Below are 17,195 nucleotides of genomic sequence, written 5' to 3' on the forward strand. Positions count from 1 at the left end.
GTCGTGCTCCCCTAAACCCCCCTGAGGTCTGCACAGCTGGCTGAGGGCTCAGCGCGAGTTGTTCACTTAATATTAAAGGTTGGTACTAGACGATGAGACTGTGTGCTTTCCTGCTACCCCTTAACGCTGTGATCGAGGACAAACACCCCCTCGGGTAAACAGAAGGAGGCATTTAGTTAATTTGGGAAGAGCAGAGGAACGGTGTATCCCTCCGGCTGGCGGGAGAGGGGCCACAGGTGTGCTGGGGCTGTCGGTCAATGCCACTCCTGCCGGTAAAGCACAGCCGGGGAAGTGGGGGGCCCTATGGCAACAGCAAGTGCCTGTTGGAGGACAGAGGCCTCACCTCAGACAGTGCATCGAAACCTAAAGGTGAAGCGAGAGGGATGTAGACAGGGCAGCAGTGGGTGAAAAGATGATACAGTAGCCGTCAGACACACCGTCACTTCTTAAATGCTTTGACACAGTAGTCAGACCTGACTTAGGAGAGTGTAAGTGTTATTTAGAACACTTTAATGATTTTTTTTTTTTCACCAGGAGGTAGGAACTTGTTTGTCTTCAGTTGCAATTGTGTTTTCTCCTCCAGAGTTGGGACCATGGCTATTGACTGGATTGGTTTTGCATATGCTGCAATGCTGGCTGCTGGAGGTGTTGTAGGATACACTCGTAAAGGTAAATACTGGGACGGCAGGATTTGGAAATTAAGCCTTTGAGTTTCCTTTCTGCTATGCTTCGTTAAAAAAAATGTAATTATGTGAGGCAAGAAAACTTTGCTATAAATGAGCTGACTCTCATGAGGTTTTCTTGGGTAGCTTTGAGCAGTTGCTTTTTTCTGTTAATCTAACTGAAGAGTTTGTGTTCAGGACAAGGTGTTGCAATGTTATCTTTGACTTTCAGTTTATTTTGGGCCTTCTTGTGTCCTTTAATCATTCCTGTGTGGAGCACAATAGATGATCTTTGATGAAAGCTTATTTTCTACAGAGCTATCCAGACTTGATTCTGAGGTTTCCAGATGCACGCTGGAAAGAAAACCCTTTACTTGCATATCATGATTTGGTGGTTAATTATCTCACACTGTTAGAACTGTGCATTTTGATGCTAAGGACATCAGGCAGGTTTTAGTTTATCGTGGCGCATACCTAAGGCGCATTTTCCCCGTTTCAGTGGTTTTTGCGGTCCTTTCCAGCGAGCCGAGCACGGCGTCCCAGCAGAGGTCGCAGTGGTACCGAGGATGAGCAGGCGGAATCCCCACGCTGGTCCCCACCCACCTCAGCTCTGCCACAACGCCCGCCACGGCCCAGCAGCACATCAGTCCCTTATCTGTCCCGATTCCTGTCGTTCAGGGTCGCTGTTCCCCTGCGTAGCACGCACATGCTTTGCTCTTAGAGACGTGCTGTTACATCTCACTTTCTGAAAACACTTGATCGGTTTTTTTGCTTGCACCCAGCAGCACTCGCTTACAATGTCATTCGCTTATCTCTTCACTCTTTAACAGTTGGTTGGCCCTAGTGGCAAATCCAGATTAGTTTATTATTGGTAATGGTAACTGTTTTCTTGCAAAGTCTTGATTAAATATATTCAATATTACAGTATTGAGAGCTAGAATGACAACTGAGGGTCTGGATTCTTTATTTATTAACGTGTTGGGCTCAGCTTAATTCAGATGATACCTGCTGTGCTGTTTCTATGATTTTATCATATGGTACCAAGTCAAATGCCTGTTCAGGAACCCAAGCAGATTACTGAAACTCTGGGCTTTACGAACCAGCTTTGTAATAGCACTAAAAGAAGACGTCAAGTTACTTTTAAAAGCCACATATTCGTTCTCTCTGCCATCTCATTGTTTTTTCATTCTTTATTAAGTGTGGTGAAGGTGATACCATTTCTTTGACCAAGACTGACAGGATATCAGACTGAAAAGCTTACGACTACATGTGTTGTCCAATTTACTTTTGTATACATTGACACATTTCTACCACTTTTGTAGACTCCCAAAGATGTAGTTAAAATCAACAGATAGTCCAGATACATTACAAAAATGCTTCTGAAGTTATATATAGTAGAGAAAATAGCCCAATTTATGTTTGTGCTTCAAAGACCATTTTATCCAGCTTGCAAGTATTACTAGATCCTGATCACCTCCTTACAACTTAGTCAGCTTTGCCCCTAATGCCATGCAGGAGAATGACCTAGTTACAGAAGTATTCCCTCTCCATTCACACTGGGTGAGCTAGCTGCACTGTGCCAAAATCAGTTCTATTTGTTTTGGATAATACTGTGTAGAGATAGAACTACTGTGTAAAGATTGAGCTTAAAGATGTTTTATGGAGAAATAACACTTGAATGGTTTCTTGCAGGTAGTAAAATCTCTTTAGCTGCTGGTCTCACCTTTGGTTCTGTGGCTGGTTATGGAGCTTACTGTGTCACACGTGACCCCAGAAATGTGAAGATATCATTGTGTAAGTGTTTTACTACAGCAATCAAATTAACAAGCAGAAAAAAAAAAAACAGTTTCCTGATCTGCATGTAAGATTATCTCTTTTCTTAAATTTTGAGCATTACTTTGTTTTAAATGTTAGTTTTAAGTAGAGTTCGACATTTCAACTTATCTTGCAAAATTCAAGAGCTTAACTATGGAACCATTTGCAAGGCAAATCATTCACACAAAGCCAGCAGGTGTGTGCTACCACCTGGCAGAGCCTTCTTTTATTAGACAGTTACCTAACATTGTAAATATTGTGAAATCCAGCTGAGAAACATAGGAGTGTACTGGAGTAAAATCATTAGCGCAACAGATTAGAATGTAATTGGAGAAGTAAAGTAGGTGTGAGGTCCAGTCTTGCATAATAGAACCTATCTCCAGGTCCCAAGGAAACAAATATTTAGACTTAGTATTTTTCCTTTGCTGCTAAGAAATACAGGAAACAAACCATGCGATAACTGTCATGTTAGCTAGTTTGCCATGAAATCCTCATGGAAGCAAGGAACTATAGTCTCTAAGGACGTTAACCTCACACTACTGGTTTGCAATAAAGGCTCTCAGGAGCTTGTCTCACTCACTTGGTCTTAGCAAAAGTGGCTTAGGCTGTGGTTTCACATGCAGAAATGCATTTAAAATACATTTAATCTAGATTGTGTGAGTTCACAGCTGCTTTTTTCTGATCTTAGTCAGAATTTATGGTATGCTGCTCATGCTGGCTTTGTGCTTTACACCAGCCACAGCTGTAAAAACTTCATTAAAAATAAAAAAGCATCGTTACCAAAGTATGTTCCCACCAACTGAGTTCTTAGTAAAGATGGTAGAGGCATACCTGATCTAATCCTAGATGGCCTAAAGTTGGATCTTCCTATTTTGCCACAATGACTTTAATTAATTTATCCCTTTTTTTTTAAAACAAACAAGCAAACAAAAAACAGTACAACCTTTTTTTGGAATGCAGATGTATCCTTAAGTCTATGTAAATTTGTAGTCATTCAGCATGAGGTGCTCTTAAGTATTATGGTACTTTCCTGGGTCAAAATCAAATTGGTAGTTTGGATACAGAATATGTGGAACAGAAGACTAAGTAGAACTTAGTAAATATTGCCTGTTTCCCAGTTCCCTGGCTTAGAAAGGACTGATACAAAATTTCCGCTACTCTGCTTGTAAAAGTCAGGTATACTAAAATATTGTCAGTGTGTATTTCATGTAGCTGTAGGCACATCAGGACTTTCTCTCAGCTGGAGGAATATTTATTACTAATTTAATGGAAACTATAGCAATACAGAGGAGATATTGCTCACTATACCTGCCTTAGGAAGTTCTTACTATGTAGAGTAAAAGGAACAAAGACTTTTTTTATAGCAGTTTGCAGAGCAACGTTCTGCTTAAAATGTAAACATGTATTTAACCTTGGCTATGAATGGGTGGGTGGTCTCCTCAAGAGCCACCTGTGGTGAATGAAACAAAGGTGGTGGTCTGAACCAGCTGTGGTAGTTGGGGCCTGAAGTGAGTGAGGAAGCATACATACAAAGTACTCTGCCAGGGCCAGCCATTCAGGCCGTTGTTAAGGTCTTCCAGGCTGATGTATCTCAGTCTGGAAAAGGGTGTCTTCTGCCTTCTAGATACAGTGGTATCTCAAATGAATGAACACAGTAGGAAGACTTCAGAGGAAGGGAGAATAATTAGACACACTCAGAAACCTCTACAGGTCCATGCCTTAAAAACCTTTGGTGGCTATTGTATCTACTAAGGGCTTTCCATAATAAATGTGTGTTGCTTTTGTAGAAAATCAGAATGCTTTCACTTAGGCCTAACCTCCCAAAGTGCCAAAAGCAACTAGAGCTCAAATGAAAGAAGGAAATTCAATGCATGGAAGGAAGTGACCACTCTGAACTTAGAAACCAGTAAATTGCCATGTGCTTCATTTGGAAGCAAGTACCCAAACCTTTTAAAGGTTAGGAAATGTTTTTTTTAAAAAAATCTCCCTCCAGACCCAGAATTATGTGTAGTATTTATCACTGAAATAGGTGTCTCCTACAGTAACATGAGTGTTTTTAGTGCAAGACCTTGATAGTAGGGGAATTGTAACTTGTCCTACATACAAAGGGTATGGAGCATACAGACTCCGCAGGCAAACTTTCTTAGTTGTTTGATAAATTGTTTTGTCAGGCATTTTCCCACTCTCTCTGAAATTATCTCTGCACTTTCTTGAATACTTTAATGCAGTTTTATGTGTTTGGAGTGGGTGCAGGAACTCAGTCTTCAGTATGCAACAGTTAGTGCTATTCAGATTGCAGGTTAATGCATCTGATTTATTGAATTTCTTATATCAATCTGATTTACTGAATTGAATTTGGCTTGTTTTATTCAATTTCTTTGACTGATTTAGAGTGAAACAATGAATATTTAGCACTTCTGAAAATGAGGTCTGAAAGTTGAGCATCTTAAGAACTGGCTGCCATCTATGAAAAGCTAGATACTAGTAACTGGAAAAAAGAACATTACAGAATGAGCATATTTTTTGGCTTGTGATCAATTGTAAATATACTCAGGGCTCTGGCAAGACACCTTCAGACATTCCTGAGAGGATCAGGCTACAGGACCAGAAAATAAGAGCAACGGAAAATGGAGTGTGATAGTTTTTTTGCAGGGTGTCTTTAATGAGTGCACATGCATAGCTGGTGGAGTTTTGTAAGATATTTGTAACTGTCAGAGCTTGTTTTATAATGCTGGAGTGAGCTTAAAACTAATTCTTGACACCTTGCAAGCACAGGACTCTCTGCAGGCATAGACAAGTGGGGTTGAAGGAGAATTAGCCACATGGTTTAACTGCTCCTTAAAGGGAAGAGATTTGTGTTGCTGCCATTACTTTGGCTGCAAGAGTGGTAAAGCCTGGCTGCCTGTGGGAGTCCTGCCTCTGCCCACTTCTAGGAAGCGTTTCAGGGGACAGTTCTTTAGTGACTGTAGCAGCTTTTGCAGAGTTTTATATATTCTCATCAATCTTCTCATTTATGTAGCACTCTGCAGCCATAATTCAATATGAAATTCTCATGTCTAATCAGCTCATTGCTACCTCTGTTTTTAGGTAAAATTGCTCCAGCAGGCAGGTGCAGTTCCTTTCACAATGTTTGTTCTCTGCTGCTTGCACCACATTTGTTGTCCTCTTGGGCCAGCCACCTCTTGTCACAGACAAGGATGGTTCCCTCATAGCGAAAGGAAACAAGGGAACCTGTGGTCTTGGTGGTGGAGATGTTGATAACCATGTTCTGTAGCAAAAACAAGTGGCAAACCTTCCAATCTAGTTTTTAAGTTCAGCAAATAAAGAGCTGGCATTCTAAAAAGAACACAGATAAAGCTGGATGTTCTGACTCCTAGAATAGTTAGGAAATGGCTGCGATGCTCTAGGATGGTGGGATTTGTGGGGCAGTATTCCTGTAATTCAGCAGGCACATTACTGTTATGATGAAGATTCTTCCTCCTTTATTTGTATTCTAGTGAACGTAAATATGGAGCCAAAGAATTCACTGTCTGACAAACACAATATCAGTGGAATGGGATTTAGCATTCTGCTGCATGTGGAAACCTTGTCTGTAGCTGAAAGAAAATCATAGTAGTGTATTTTGGAAAAGTGAGAGTGTTTTTATAGACCCTATCTCTGATCTAATGTTTTATTAAATTACAGTTGGTAGCAAAGCATAGCAATGACCTTTGGTAACTCTCCATGTTCCTGAATGGTCCCACTGGGAGACGTCAGAACATAAATATATTGAATTGTCTTTTACAGTTTCAGCTTTTCTTTTGACCATTATAATGGGAATGAGGTTCAAGAGGTCCAAGAAATTAATGCCAGCCGGACTAGTAGCATGCCTGAGGTAAACATCTGTTGAGGATCTTAATGTAAAGATTTCACTGATTTTCAGACAGTTGCCATTTGACATCCGATTCAAGCCAGTGTCAGTGGAAGTTACTGTCATCCAGCAGCTGCGTGGTTTGAGTGAAGTTAGTTGGGAGGTCACAGTCCTGTTTGCAGTGAACAGCTTTTTCATCTCACTGGGCGGATACACCTGATATGGACTGACTTTCTCAGCACAGAAGGGAGACCTCTGCAATTAAATATTAATGCTTATTGATAAGGCTCTTGGAAGAACCTGAGGTAAGCCTCAGTGTTTGCAAACTCATACACATAAAACGAGTCACCTAATTTCATACAACACGGTCATCTTAAAATAGACCAACACTGTGGTTTAGGGGTGCTGCATCCAAAACTACTGAAAGTACAGCACCTTTGAAAACTAGGACATTTTCAACCTGACCTAAGAACTTTGGTCCGTGTTACTAAAAATTATGTTTCTAACCATTCTGACTGCTTAACTGCTGCTGTTTATTTTGGCATTCTGGAAAATCTAATCTTCTGCACTTAATATTTTGGCATTAAGTTATGGAGTAAGTCAAAACGCTGGTTTTTTTTCCCCAGTGAGCCTGTAGCTCAAAAAATTTTTCAAGTCAGAATCTCCAGTTTCTGAAGGAGTAATTGTTGCTACTTCATTATTACCAGGTTTAATAAAACACCATTAACTGGTTTACTCTGATTACATACAGGGCGGAAAAATAACCAGGCACAAATTGTCAAGATGCAAAATTTAAGAATCAGGATTTAAACTGAAAAATGTTATTTTCCATTTGGAATCACTTTTCAAGCCTAGGTGGGCTGTGTGTTTCAACAGACACCAAGGCTGCAGATTGGGACATTTTAAACAATTGCTTAGTAGAAGCCCTAGCATTAGGTATTTATAAAGGTGCTGTTATTAAATTATGACTTGCATTGGTTTTGTTCATGCACAACCATACTTATGGATTTTGTTCTGTATTCTTTTTGCAGCCTTTTGATGATTTTGAGGCTTGTTTTTATGCTGCTGTAGGAGAGTTGAGAAGCTTCAGAGACGAAGTATGACTGCTGTGCCCACTGAACAAACAGGCAAGCTCTCCCTGCTTGAAGTTTGAACACAGGTCTTAGATTGCATTTATCTTTTCTGTCAAAGATCTGTACCAGTGATTTCATTATTGACATTGACTGATATTTTTCAGGCTTTTTTTTTTTTAGACTAAACCAAGTGTTTTGTTCACGATACATTTTGGTCTACTTCTGTTTAAGCAGTCTGTTAACTCAAGGGATCTTTCTCTGTAATTTTGATCTCTTTTGAGGGTGCTGAGAGCCTCAAGAAATTGGAGTAGTCTCTCACCGTATCTCTGAGAGAAGAATATGTATAAATACATGTTTATGCTAAAATGGTATATTGTATTGAACCATAATGTTGTAGCTTCTGAGATTTAAGTAATCAATTCTAATCATATTGCCAGTTAGTAATTAATAAAGGCTCAGGCCTATACTGTGTTGCACTAGAAAAGCCATCTTCCTTTCAAACAGTTCTTGTTCCATTGGTTCTACATGTAAAAGCTATTATCAGTGTTAAAATAAAATGTAAAGTGTTCAAAGCTTCTCAGTTTTTACACAGACTAGTGAGCCAGGTTGCCAGTGGAATAATCTGGTGATCTGCTTTGGATTCAGTACTAGTTTATAGAGCACATGCCATGCTGTAAATTCCCACTGATGGGAATCACAGCTGAGGAAGGTTCACAGTCATGCACAAAGAGCTTCTAAACTGTCTCAGTGCTCTTTTAATAGGTTTGCCACTGTGGTCTTGCACAGCTGTCTTCCTGAGGTCCTCCCCATAAGCAAAGCAGGAACTATTCAGGGGTTGAATTTGCTTTGGTTTGCATAGAAAATAATTAAATATTCCTTGGTTCTCAAAGCGTGCCCAAGATTATCTCCTGGTGCACAGGAATGTGCAGCCAAATTGTTAGGAAACTAAGTAGGAGTGAGTGTACTACTAAAGACAAAGAAGTTTTGCTTCATTCTTCTCATACAGAGCTTGCTCATAAAGGCCATCACATATCAGATATCCTTGCAAATCCCTCAGCATAATACCCTGCTCAGCACTCACGGCAGGGGCCTAGGTGGTGGCAGGGTGTTGTGAGAGGCTCAGATGTCTGAGGCACAAGAAACAACTAAAAAGGTGGGGAAAAAAAAACCAACCTTGAACCAATCCTAAACCACAGCCTCCAGCTCCAGAATCTTTTGCTGAAAAATGCTGATATCAGTCACCTCCAGGTGTTGCCAGGCTTACAGGAGATTGAGCTGGTGTGTTATGGATTTCAAATTGGGATGACATCTGGGCATGAAAGGCGTGCTTCATTTCATCCTGAAGCAGAACTTCAAGGCATGTCAGAAGAATTAACTGCCATGTCTTTTAACAGGCTTGAGTCACCCATGCCAGTTTGGGTATTTGTACTGGAGACAAGGTGAATCCTGCCTTAGTTAAGCTCCAGTGAAAAGTTTAGACATCCTACTGCCAAAATGCAGAAGCCATCATGCACTTGCTGCTACCCTAGATCCTAAGTGTACTAAGATGTTGAATTTATCATGTCCAGAGTTGAGCCTTCTGTGCCTTCTCTGAATGAGCCCACAAGGGCAGGGGCTGAACCTGGCCTCCAAACCAAAGCTGTAATCCAGAAGCTTTTGCTGAAATTCCTCAGCAGCCCAGACAAGTAACACTGACTTTTCTCTGCTGCATCGATCCGAGTCCTGCTGAGAAAAACAACTTACAAGGAAGAAGGGGAGTTTATGGCACTGCCTTAACTGTGGTTCCCATGAAGTTAGGGTAAAGAATCTGAACTAGTGGTGAATTTAAGCACTGTTCAGATAAAAATTAACTCTTACGCTGGAAAAGTAAGCGCCCTGTGCAGCTCTCCTTACAGCTCCCTGAGGAGTGACTGGAGAAGGAAAAACCTTATAAACTGAACAGCCAAGTGGCCATTTCCTCGCTGTGACCAGCTCACCAAAGAGCGGAAAGAAGAGGGGGATAGGTGCTTTCACTGGATGAAAACCACATCACAATTAAACACAAGTATTTTGATCTTTCAGCACACAAAATCACAAGTTTTACATGATGATTATACACACTCTTGCCCATAAACTTAACAAGGATCACAAGTTCTGATTATTTTTATCTTATTTATTTTTCAAATTGCAGTTCTGAAATTACAGACAGCAGTGAAATACAGCAAGGGGGTGGTGAACATTGATCTAACAGACTACCTAGAGAGCAAAACCAAAAGATTCTAGGCCTGAATTTAAAAGACTTTCCCATTTTATGGATTGGGTCTTCTCTCCCACAGTTTATAAAGGAGAGGGAGGGTGATTTCTACAGTACTCCAGAAGCTACAGCTGAAACATTTACCCCACTGTGCATGTGCTGTAATTAAAGTATCAGCATATTTTATTTCATGTAACTGTTCCACAAAATACCAATTTATGGACTCAACAGGTCTAAATGAGCCTTTTATTCTAATTTAAAAGTATATTCTGTCTCAGTGATTATTGTGTCATTGGCTGTATCATGCAAGCTACAAGATACATCTATGCACTTTATGCTTATAAGGCACAGCTCTGCTGCTATACTGCAGTTGTGTTATCTTCAGCAGGCACATGACTAGATATTGAATATTTTCCTCACAGTGGCCATATAGTTCTCATCTGGTCGTGGCTTCCTCTGGCTGCCAGGCTGCAAGAATTTTTTGATTGTTGGAACGTTGCTTGTTCTTCCTTTAAAAGCCTGTAACAAGCAGCAGTAAAGCCAATGAGATTAAGGCAATGATGATTCCATCCTTTGTAGTTTAAAAATCAGGTGAGTTGGACTTTTACTTCTCAGACATACTTAGTAAGCAGAGAAAAGTAGTAGCTCCTTATAGCCAGCTCAGCACTCAGCATTTTCCATTTAAAAAAAAAAAAAAAAAGTGGAAAATCCAGGTGTGAATATTCTGATCTGCAGTGCTGCTGCTGTAAGTTTTTACCTTAGTTTCCCAAATGGGGATGGGAGAAATTAAAGAGTTTTAAGATTCTGCCAGTAAAGGTAGAAGAAAAAAAATAAAGGATAAAAGCAAAACCCACAGCCTGAATCCAAATCCTGCAGATATATTTGGGCAAAACAAGAAGAAAGGACAGGAATACCCCAATGTAAAGCACCACGGAAGACAAGACACAAGAAATTTAACAGCTTTTGTATATATGATTTCTTCAAAACACAATTTTTCTAGCAAAAAGAGAAGGACAGGAGCTGCAGCCACAACAGCTCGTTGCTGTGTTTGAAGGCCTGGAAGTAGCAGTTACAGCAGGGCCCAGCTGGTAGCGTCAGTAAGTGAACTCCTGCCAGGTGGGAAGAGCTAGTAAAAGCAGAGCTGGAGAAGGGAGAGGCCCCAGCAGCAATGGGGGCAAAGCTCTGTGTCTGTGTTCAGGTTGCTGTAGTCAACAGAAGCAGGCAGAGAACTGTCAATTACAGAGTACAATGGTTCAAAAAATTCAAACACCATTTACTTTTAAACCTGGGGAGATGAAATGTGCATGTTAGATTCCAAAGGGAGACCAGATAATGGCTAACCTGTAGCAGAGGGAACGCAGCCAGTATATCAGGCTTACATTCTTCTGCCATTAAAATGGCTTCCAGCAGATGGATGTCTGCCCAGCTTAGTTTGTTGCCAACAAGATAGTCTTGCCCATGATCTTTTAAGGCCTACAAAATACAAACCAGAAGAGTCATATAGCATGTAACAGTTTTATCTGGATATTTAATTACAGACAGATTTCTACAAAAACACATAGCGGACCAAATCCACACTGGAACCTCTCAACTTAGGAAAGCATAGATAATCTCATGACAAAACATTAAGTCAGAATTCATGTTTCAGTATGCATGGTCCTGTCACTCTAACCTACTGCACTAGGTAGCTGTAACAAGTCCAGTACCACAAAAAACACTTAAGCCATAGAAAAGAAACAGGACTGAAGTAATTGGAAAAGGTAGTTGGAATAGTTTACTTGTAGCACAGTTTGATTTTTTTTTTTTTTTAAAGTCAAGTGAATTCCCAGATATTTCAGCAAAATTTGAGATTGTTGACTATAGTTTGAAACAGGTATGAAGAACACAGCCTTTCAAGCCTTCATCCTGCACGGAAGGATCCTTTCATGGCAAACTGTTATGCAAGAAGCAGCCTGCCAAAGCTACTAGTACTCCTAGCAGGCAAGTTGTGGTGAATGCTGCAGCATGGCTTCAGAGCAGGTAGCAACTCCCCAGCCTACCTTTCTCCTGAGAACTACCACCCCCATAGCAGGAGTGAGAAAAGGAACCATGTCTGTGCCTAAGCCACTCTAAAGCCACACTTACACCACTAACAAACATGCACTAAAAGAGGACATCAGTCTGTGACTTCAGAAGCTGATTCCTTCTCCAGTCCCATCTGCCAGTTTTACTGTGAAAGAGGCAGTAACCTCTGACAGAGGCAAAGCTGGTACCTCTGTCTCCTTACCACCTGACCTGCTCTAACAAGGCCCACCACAGCTTATCTATCACAGCCAGATGGAAACTCCCACAGAGAGCACCGGGGTCAGATTGCCTGCAGTGCTGTTGGTGACCTTTTGCTGCCCTACTGGCTGATGAGTGTTTCACCCTGGTAGCCAGGGATACCTTCTGTCAGGATTGTGTAATGCATGGACTGTAAACCCTGCTAAGCTCAATCAATGGACAATGTAAACAGCTGGTGCAGCAGGAAAAATATTAATCATTTTAATAAAATTAACTAGGCTAAAAATCATGGGAAAGTTTAGCTGTGTCTTTGCCATAAGCGAACAGGGATTATTTAAAGACTTCTCTCCAGTAAGGATACACACTCAAAACATACCAAACAGTAGTTTATGCCACTTAGGCACAAGCTCAGAGAACACTGGTGTCTACATTTACTTTTTTTCTTTTTTAATAACTTAAATACTTTTGTTATCACACTCCAAATCTTTGAAAGATTACCGTGTGCAATTAAGCTCTGTCAGCACACCCTTCCACTGGCATGGCAGTGGGTCTGTATGGATGTGGATTACAGGAGTGCTGGTTTATGTTGTTTACATCCAGGTTTTTTTCACAGGGCAGCCTCTGTGGATTTCACTTGTGCAATTCAAGGCTCTGACAGAAGAGGCACATGAAATTACATCAAACCCAGGATTTTCTGAATGGACTTCAGCTACCCATGAAACAAGGACTCAAGCTAGCACCCTGGCTCAGCTCTGAAACAACACAGCTTTGTGCCCTTGGCACAGACGTCCGAGGAGACTCCTGCGCTCCGAGAGTCTGTGCAGTACAACCACACGAGGTACAAAAGGTGAAGTTACAAAGAGAAGCAGGCTAGTAAGAAGAGGATCAGGGCTGGCTCAATTCAAACACACACAGAAAATTAAAATATCCTAGAGGGAAAAACAAAACAAGCAGCAAGCTGGGAGAAAATGGCAACTCGGTAACATCCAGGCTGCGTTCCAGGGCAAAGCAAAGAACAACCTGTCCCCTCCTGACCAGCTCTTGCCCAGGCAAGAAAAGACTCTCCATGGGCTCTATGGGGGTGGACAGCATCACAGCATTTTACCTTGCAGCTCAACAAAGGCTCACGCTTTAGTGTGTGCTAGCCAGTAAATAATTGCTTTGTGCTTTCATGCTAGGCACATCCTGTTTGCCCAGCCTTTTTGTGTACACGTAAGAATCCCCAAATAGCAATTCAGAAAAGGACAGTAATTCTGTAAAATTTGTAAAAAAAAAGAAAGTAAGTCTGTAAGTGTAATATGTGAAAGCAGCAGCTTTGAAAAGGATGGCAGAGTCAGGTCCTTAATTATAAAGCACAATTAAATTGAGCTTTGAACAGCAAGAGTATATAGACCTTCAGGCAGTAAGTTCAGAATGCTGGCACAGGTGTTTAAATGGTGCATTTATGCAAAATGCTAGGAGCTACTGGCCACTAAGCTAGGTTTAAAAAGTAGGATCTGCTCTATGAGGAATCTTAAAGAAGACAGCAAAGATACTCAGTACTGAAACCAGCTGAACATTACTTTGTGGTCCTCCCTTCACATTGCTGAATGCTGGCTCCAGCATACAGTTCTAGAGTAGTACTGCTACTTGCCTTCGGGAAGGTTGGTGTGTGGGGCCAGGGGAATAGGGGGGACACACACCTGTACCCCACTTTACTGTCTTTGTGGACTACTGGTGACTTATCACTTACCTTTTCATAAACAGGAAAGTACCTTGTTGTAGCTCGTTCAATGATTAAGGCAAGATGCTTTTCTTTTGAGTCAGCTGGTTGAAAAGGAAGATACATGATCATTCCCATCAGGTCTGTTGTTCCCTCCACATACATATCAATCCTGAAACCAACATTTTTATTTCACATTTATAGTTTGAACATTACATTTTGGTTATTTCCCTGAAATACAATGCTGAAGTGATTACTGAGTAAAATGCTTCTTAGTGAATGTAACATAGGACACTACTTTGTTCTCTTGTTCTTCCACTTAGATTCCAGGTCAGGTTTTTTCAAAGCACAGATCTTTATGAACAGGCTCAGAGTGTCTTCAACAAGCACTGTATACATAAAAGTCTGCAAGTAATGTACTCAACATGGACTTCACACTGTTTTCCACTGATAACCTGTTCAACTATCCTGTGGGAGAAAAGACCGCATATTTTTTTTTAATCTAGCATGGTTTGCGTAAGTTTTGAGGTCTAATCACGATCTCAGCAACAAATGGCTGCCAACTGCCAGTTCAGACATGCCAGGCCATAATAATCCCCACAATCTCTGGAGTTGCCCCTCCATTATCACAGAATAAACCTTTGACAGTAAGTGGGGGTCAGTTAGGTTAAGGACTTAAATGAACTTTTGCATTATTTTTTTTTAATAAAGAATAAACAAGGATTTTGGCTTTCGCATTAGCCCTTTAATTATGACAGTGGAAAGTATCCACAGCTTACATAGTAAAGTAATATTAGGAAAATACTGGTTTAACTTTTGGTAGCATTAAGCCATTGAACATGTCTTTTTTTAAATCAGCCATTAAAGATTTTTTACAAGGAGAAAGGAAAATCTAAAAAAATAAAATTAGAATACTGAAAGATACTTTTTTCAGGCAGCTGTACTTTTTCCTATTGTTTTCCAGTTTAAAGAGGGGGGAAAAAAGGCATACTTAGCCTTTATTATTGTGTTATGGTCCTTCAGTTGCTCAGGAACTTAATGGACTTCTGGTGTCTATGAAATCAAATAAGCCTGAAGGCAGCCATAAACATTCTCACTGTGTTGACAAGTAACAATCATTTGTCAATCACAAAGTCCATTCAGCCGACCCCTGGATCTGAGGAGACAAAGTACTGGCAGATGTACATGCACCTCTTTACATGCAGACATTTCACAGCTATTTTCTTCTCACAAATATTAAAAATCATGGAAAAGCATTAGTAAGGACAAGTATGCACTGTTACCATACCAGGCTCTCTCCTTCAGGTCCTTCCCATAGAGGTTGTATTTCCCTGCTATGTAGCTGAGGATGGCTCTGGTCTGCACCATCTTCATCCCATCCATCTCCACCAGGGGCACTTGCTGGAACAGCAGGGATCCATCTAGAGAAGGAAAAATAAGAAAGCTACTGAAAGTCCTGCAATACTGCACTGAATCTGCGGAAGAGACCTGGTAACAACATGTCAAGACATTTCCAGTTCTGAGGGATGAAAGCATTCACGAGCAAGCAGGTCTCTCAGAACTCCTCTTTACAGAGGACACATCGCATTGAAGGTCTCACAGAACTCTCCCCTGCTGTCCCTTCGTTGTATCGGTGTGAGGTTATGTTTAACACACAGTTTGCAGACTCACCTTTGCGTAATTTTTCTAAGTCTTCCTTCGTTTCTATGAATTCTTCCTCAAACTGAAAAGCACAGATAGAAAAGAACGCTCTGTCACTCCAAAGATAACAAGGAAGTGGAAGGAAGTCTGGAAGCCAGCCTCCAACTCTCCACGCTATTCCCCATACTTCGCATGATTGTGGTGACTCCCTGCTCCTATTTTTCATCTCTGCTCCAGAATAACCAAGGACTATACTAACCCCACAGTATGGTACAATGCCTTATGCTTCAAAACCAGCTTCCTTCTGTATAAAGACCGTCTACCTGCCTGCACAATTACCAGACACCAAGTCATTCACTTAAAAGCAGCTGATGCCATGTGAAACAATGAGGATTTTTTTTGTAAGTTATGCCTCCATTACCCACCATTTATCTCCCTCTTTCCCCTGCTGGCATTTTTTTCTAAATGAGAAGGAAGTTTGAATGAGGGCAAGATCTTCGCTTCCTCGGCTCTCGTGCTCTGCAGCTTCTCTGTCAGCAACATTCAGGAGTGAGCACCGTTAAAAAAGCTTTTTATTTCCAGTGCAGGATAATCAGTTTCCAAGAAAACAGTTTCAAAGTACCGTATTCAAGCAACCATTGCATGCAGAAATTAATGTGCCTTTGGATGGTTTTCACATCCCACACACACACTGCCTTCAGGGCAGCTTTGCTGATTTAACCCACTCAAGTCCTGACCCAAAGAATGAAACGCACTTTGTCTGGAGATAATGTTCTAAAGTTTCTCGTGTGGTACACACGGTCTTTCAGTGGAGACCAATCATGAGACACAGAGAACTAATAAGCATGCAGAAAAAGCCAAAGGTTCACAGCTTTGGTCTGTATCAACAATTTAAGATCTCCTCAGCTTAAAGTATGTTTCAAAGATGACACATAACAATTTGCTTTGTATGTTAAAATCCTTTTACTGGGCAATTGTTGCTCAAGAAATATGTTAAATAAATACAACATGAGAAAATACATCACTGAATCTACATATTCTGCATCACAAGATGTGTATTTCTAAGTACTGATGTAATTAGGAAACCTTTCCAAAGAATACTTATTTTAATCACCAATTAATCTGATCACATTATTAAAAAGAAAAAAGGATACAAACCTCAACCCCAGCTGCTGCTAACAGCCACCGGATTGACTCCATCTTCCCCCTTCCCTTGGTGTAGTGCAGCTTGGGTTTCCCCGCCATGATTCCAGAGTTCTTGTCACCTGATGAATTTAAGAAGAGGATCTTACAGTGAGCATATTTTAAATTAGCGTTTAAAAGGTTCCACTCCAAACTACTGAATACAGCTGGTTGAATGTGAAAGCAGAAGGAATCAAGACCTAGATACTTGGGCTTTATGCAACCACATGTCCTGTGATTAGTGAAAAACCCAGAGAAAGTGCAGGCTACCAGGAAAATGTGCAGCAATTCAAAAAAGAATCATGGCAGAATGCACTTAAGCATCTACAAAATCATACACACCCTCAAAAATACTAGAGCTCATGAGTCCTACCACCAAAACTGAATTGTATGGTATTCCTGAATAACTACATTTTCAAGCTAGCAGTGACGCAATCCCTTCAGTACGTGTTGGGTTTTGTGACAGCATCCATGTCACACCCACCTTGAAAGCGTACAATGTCTAATGAGCTGCTTCTCAAGAACATCAACCCAGGGACACCAGCGTTATCGTCACCTCTCTCATTACAACGTCCCCGAACCCTGTGCTCCTGTGCCTCTATGGACATGAGCTTGTAACAGCAATATGCACTCCAGCAGATATTTCACCAGGCCTGCTGACTTCCATATTCAGCTAGTTCTGTTTTGACCATTATCACAATATATCCATTACATTTTGTGACCAAATCACAACATATCCACTACAGAGAATGAGGGCTGACTTCAACCCCCCTTC

The 17,195-nt window shown here is 40.9% G+C and overlaps 2 protein-coding genes across 2 annotated transcripts; one reads left to right on the forward strand and one right to left on the reverse strand.

Annotated features, from left to right (window-relative positions):
* Positions 1–587: 587 nt before the first annotated feature.
* On the forward strand, positions 588–7,440 carry TMEM14A (transmembrane protein 14A). Its single transcript, XM_008940285.1, has 4 exons — positions 588–669; positions 2,355–2,456; positions 6,264–6,351; positions 7,359–7,440. Exons 1-4 carry the CDS (start codon positions 594–596, stop codon positions 7,396–7,398), a joined length of 306 nt encoding a protein of 101 aa, XP_008938533.1. The 5' UTR covers positions 588–593; the 3' UTR covers positions 7,399–7,440.
* Positions 7,441–9,802: 2,362 nt separating this feature from the next.
* Positions 9,803–16,494, reverse strand: LOC103772942 (glutathione S-transferase). Its single transcript, XM_008940286.1, has 6 exons — positions 16,397–16,494; positions 15,269–15,320; positions 14,886–15,018; positions 13,628–13,769; positions 10,975–11,106; positions 9,803–10,152 (listed from the first exon to the last, which is right to left on the reverse strand). The coding sequence occupies exons 1-6, from the start codon at positions 16,481–16,483 to the stop codon at positions 10,030–10,032; spliced, it is 669 nt and encodes a 222-aa protein (XP_008938534.1). The 5' UTR covers positions 16,484–16,494; the 3' UTR covers positions 9,803–10,029.
* Between the last annotated feature and the right edge of the window lie 701 nt (positions 16,495–17,195).

Source organism: Merops nubicus, unplaced genomic scaffold (genome assembly GCF_000691845.1).
Source record: "Merops nubicus isolate BGI_N331 unplaced genomic scaffold, ASM69184v1 scaffold49835, whole genome shotgun sequence".
Taxonomy (NCBI): Eukaryota; Metazoa; Chordata; class Aves; order Coraciiformes; family Meropidae; genus Merops; species Merops nubicus.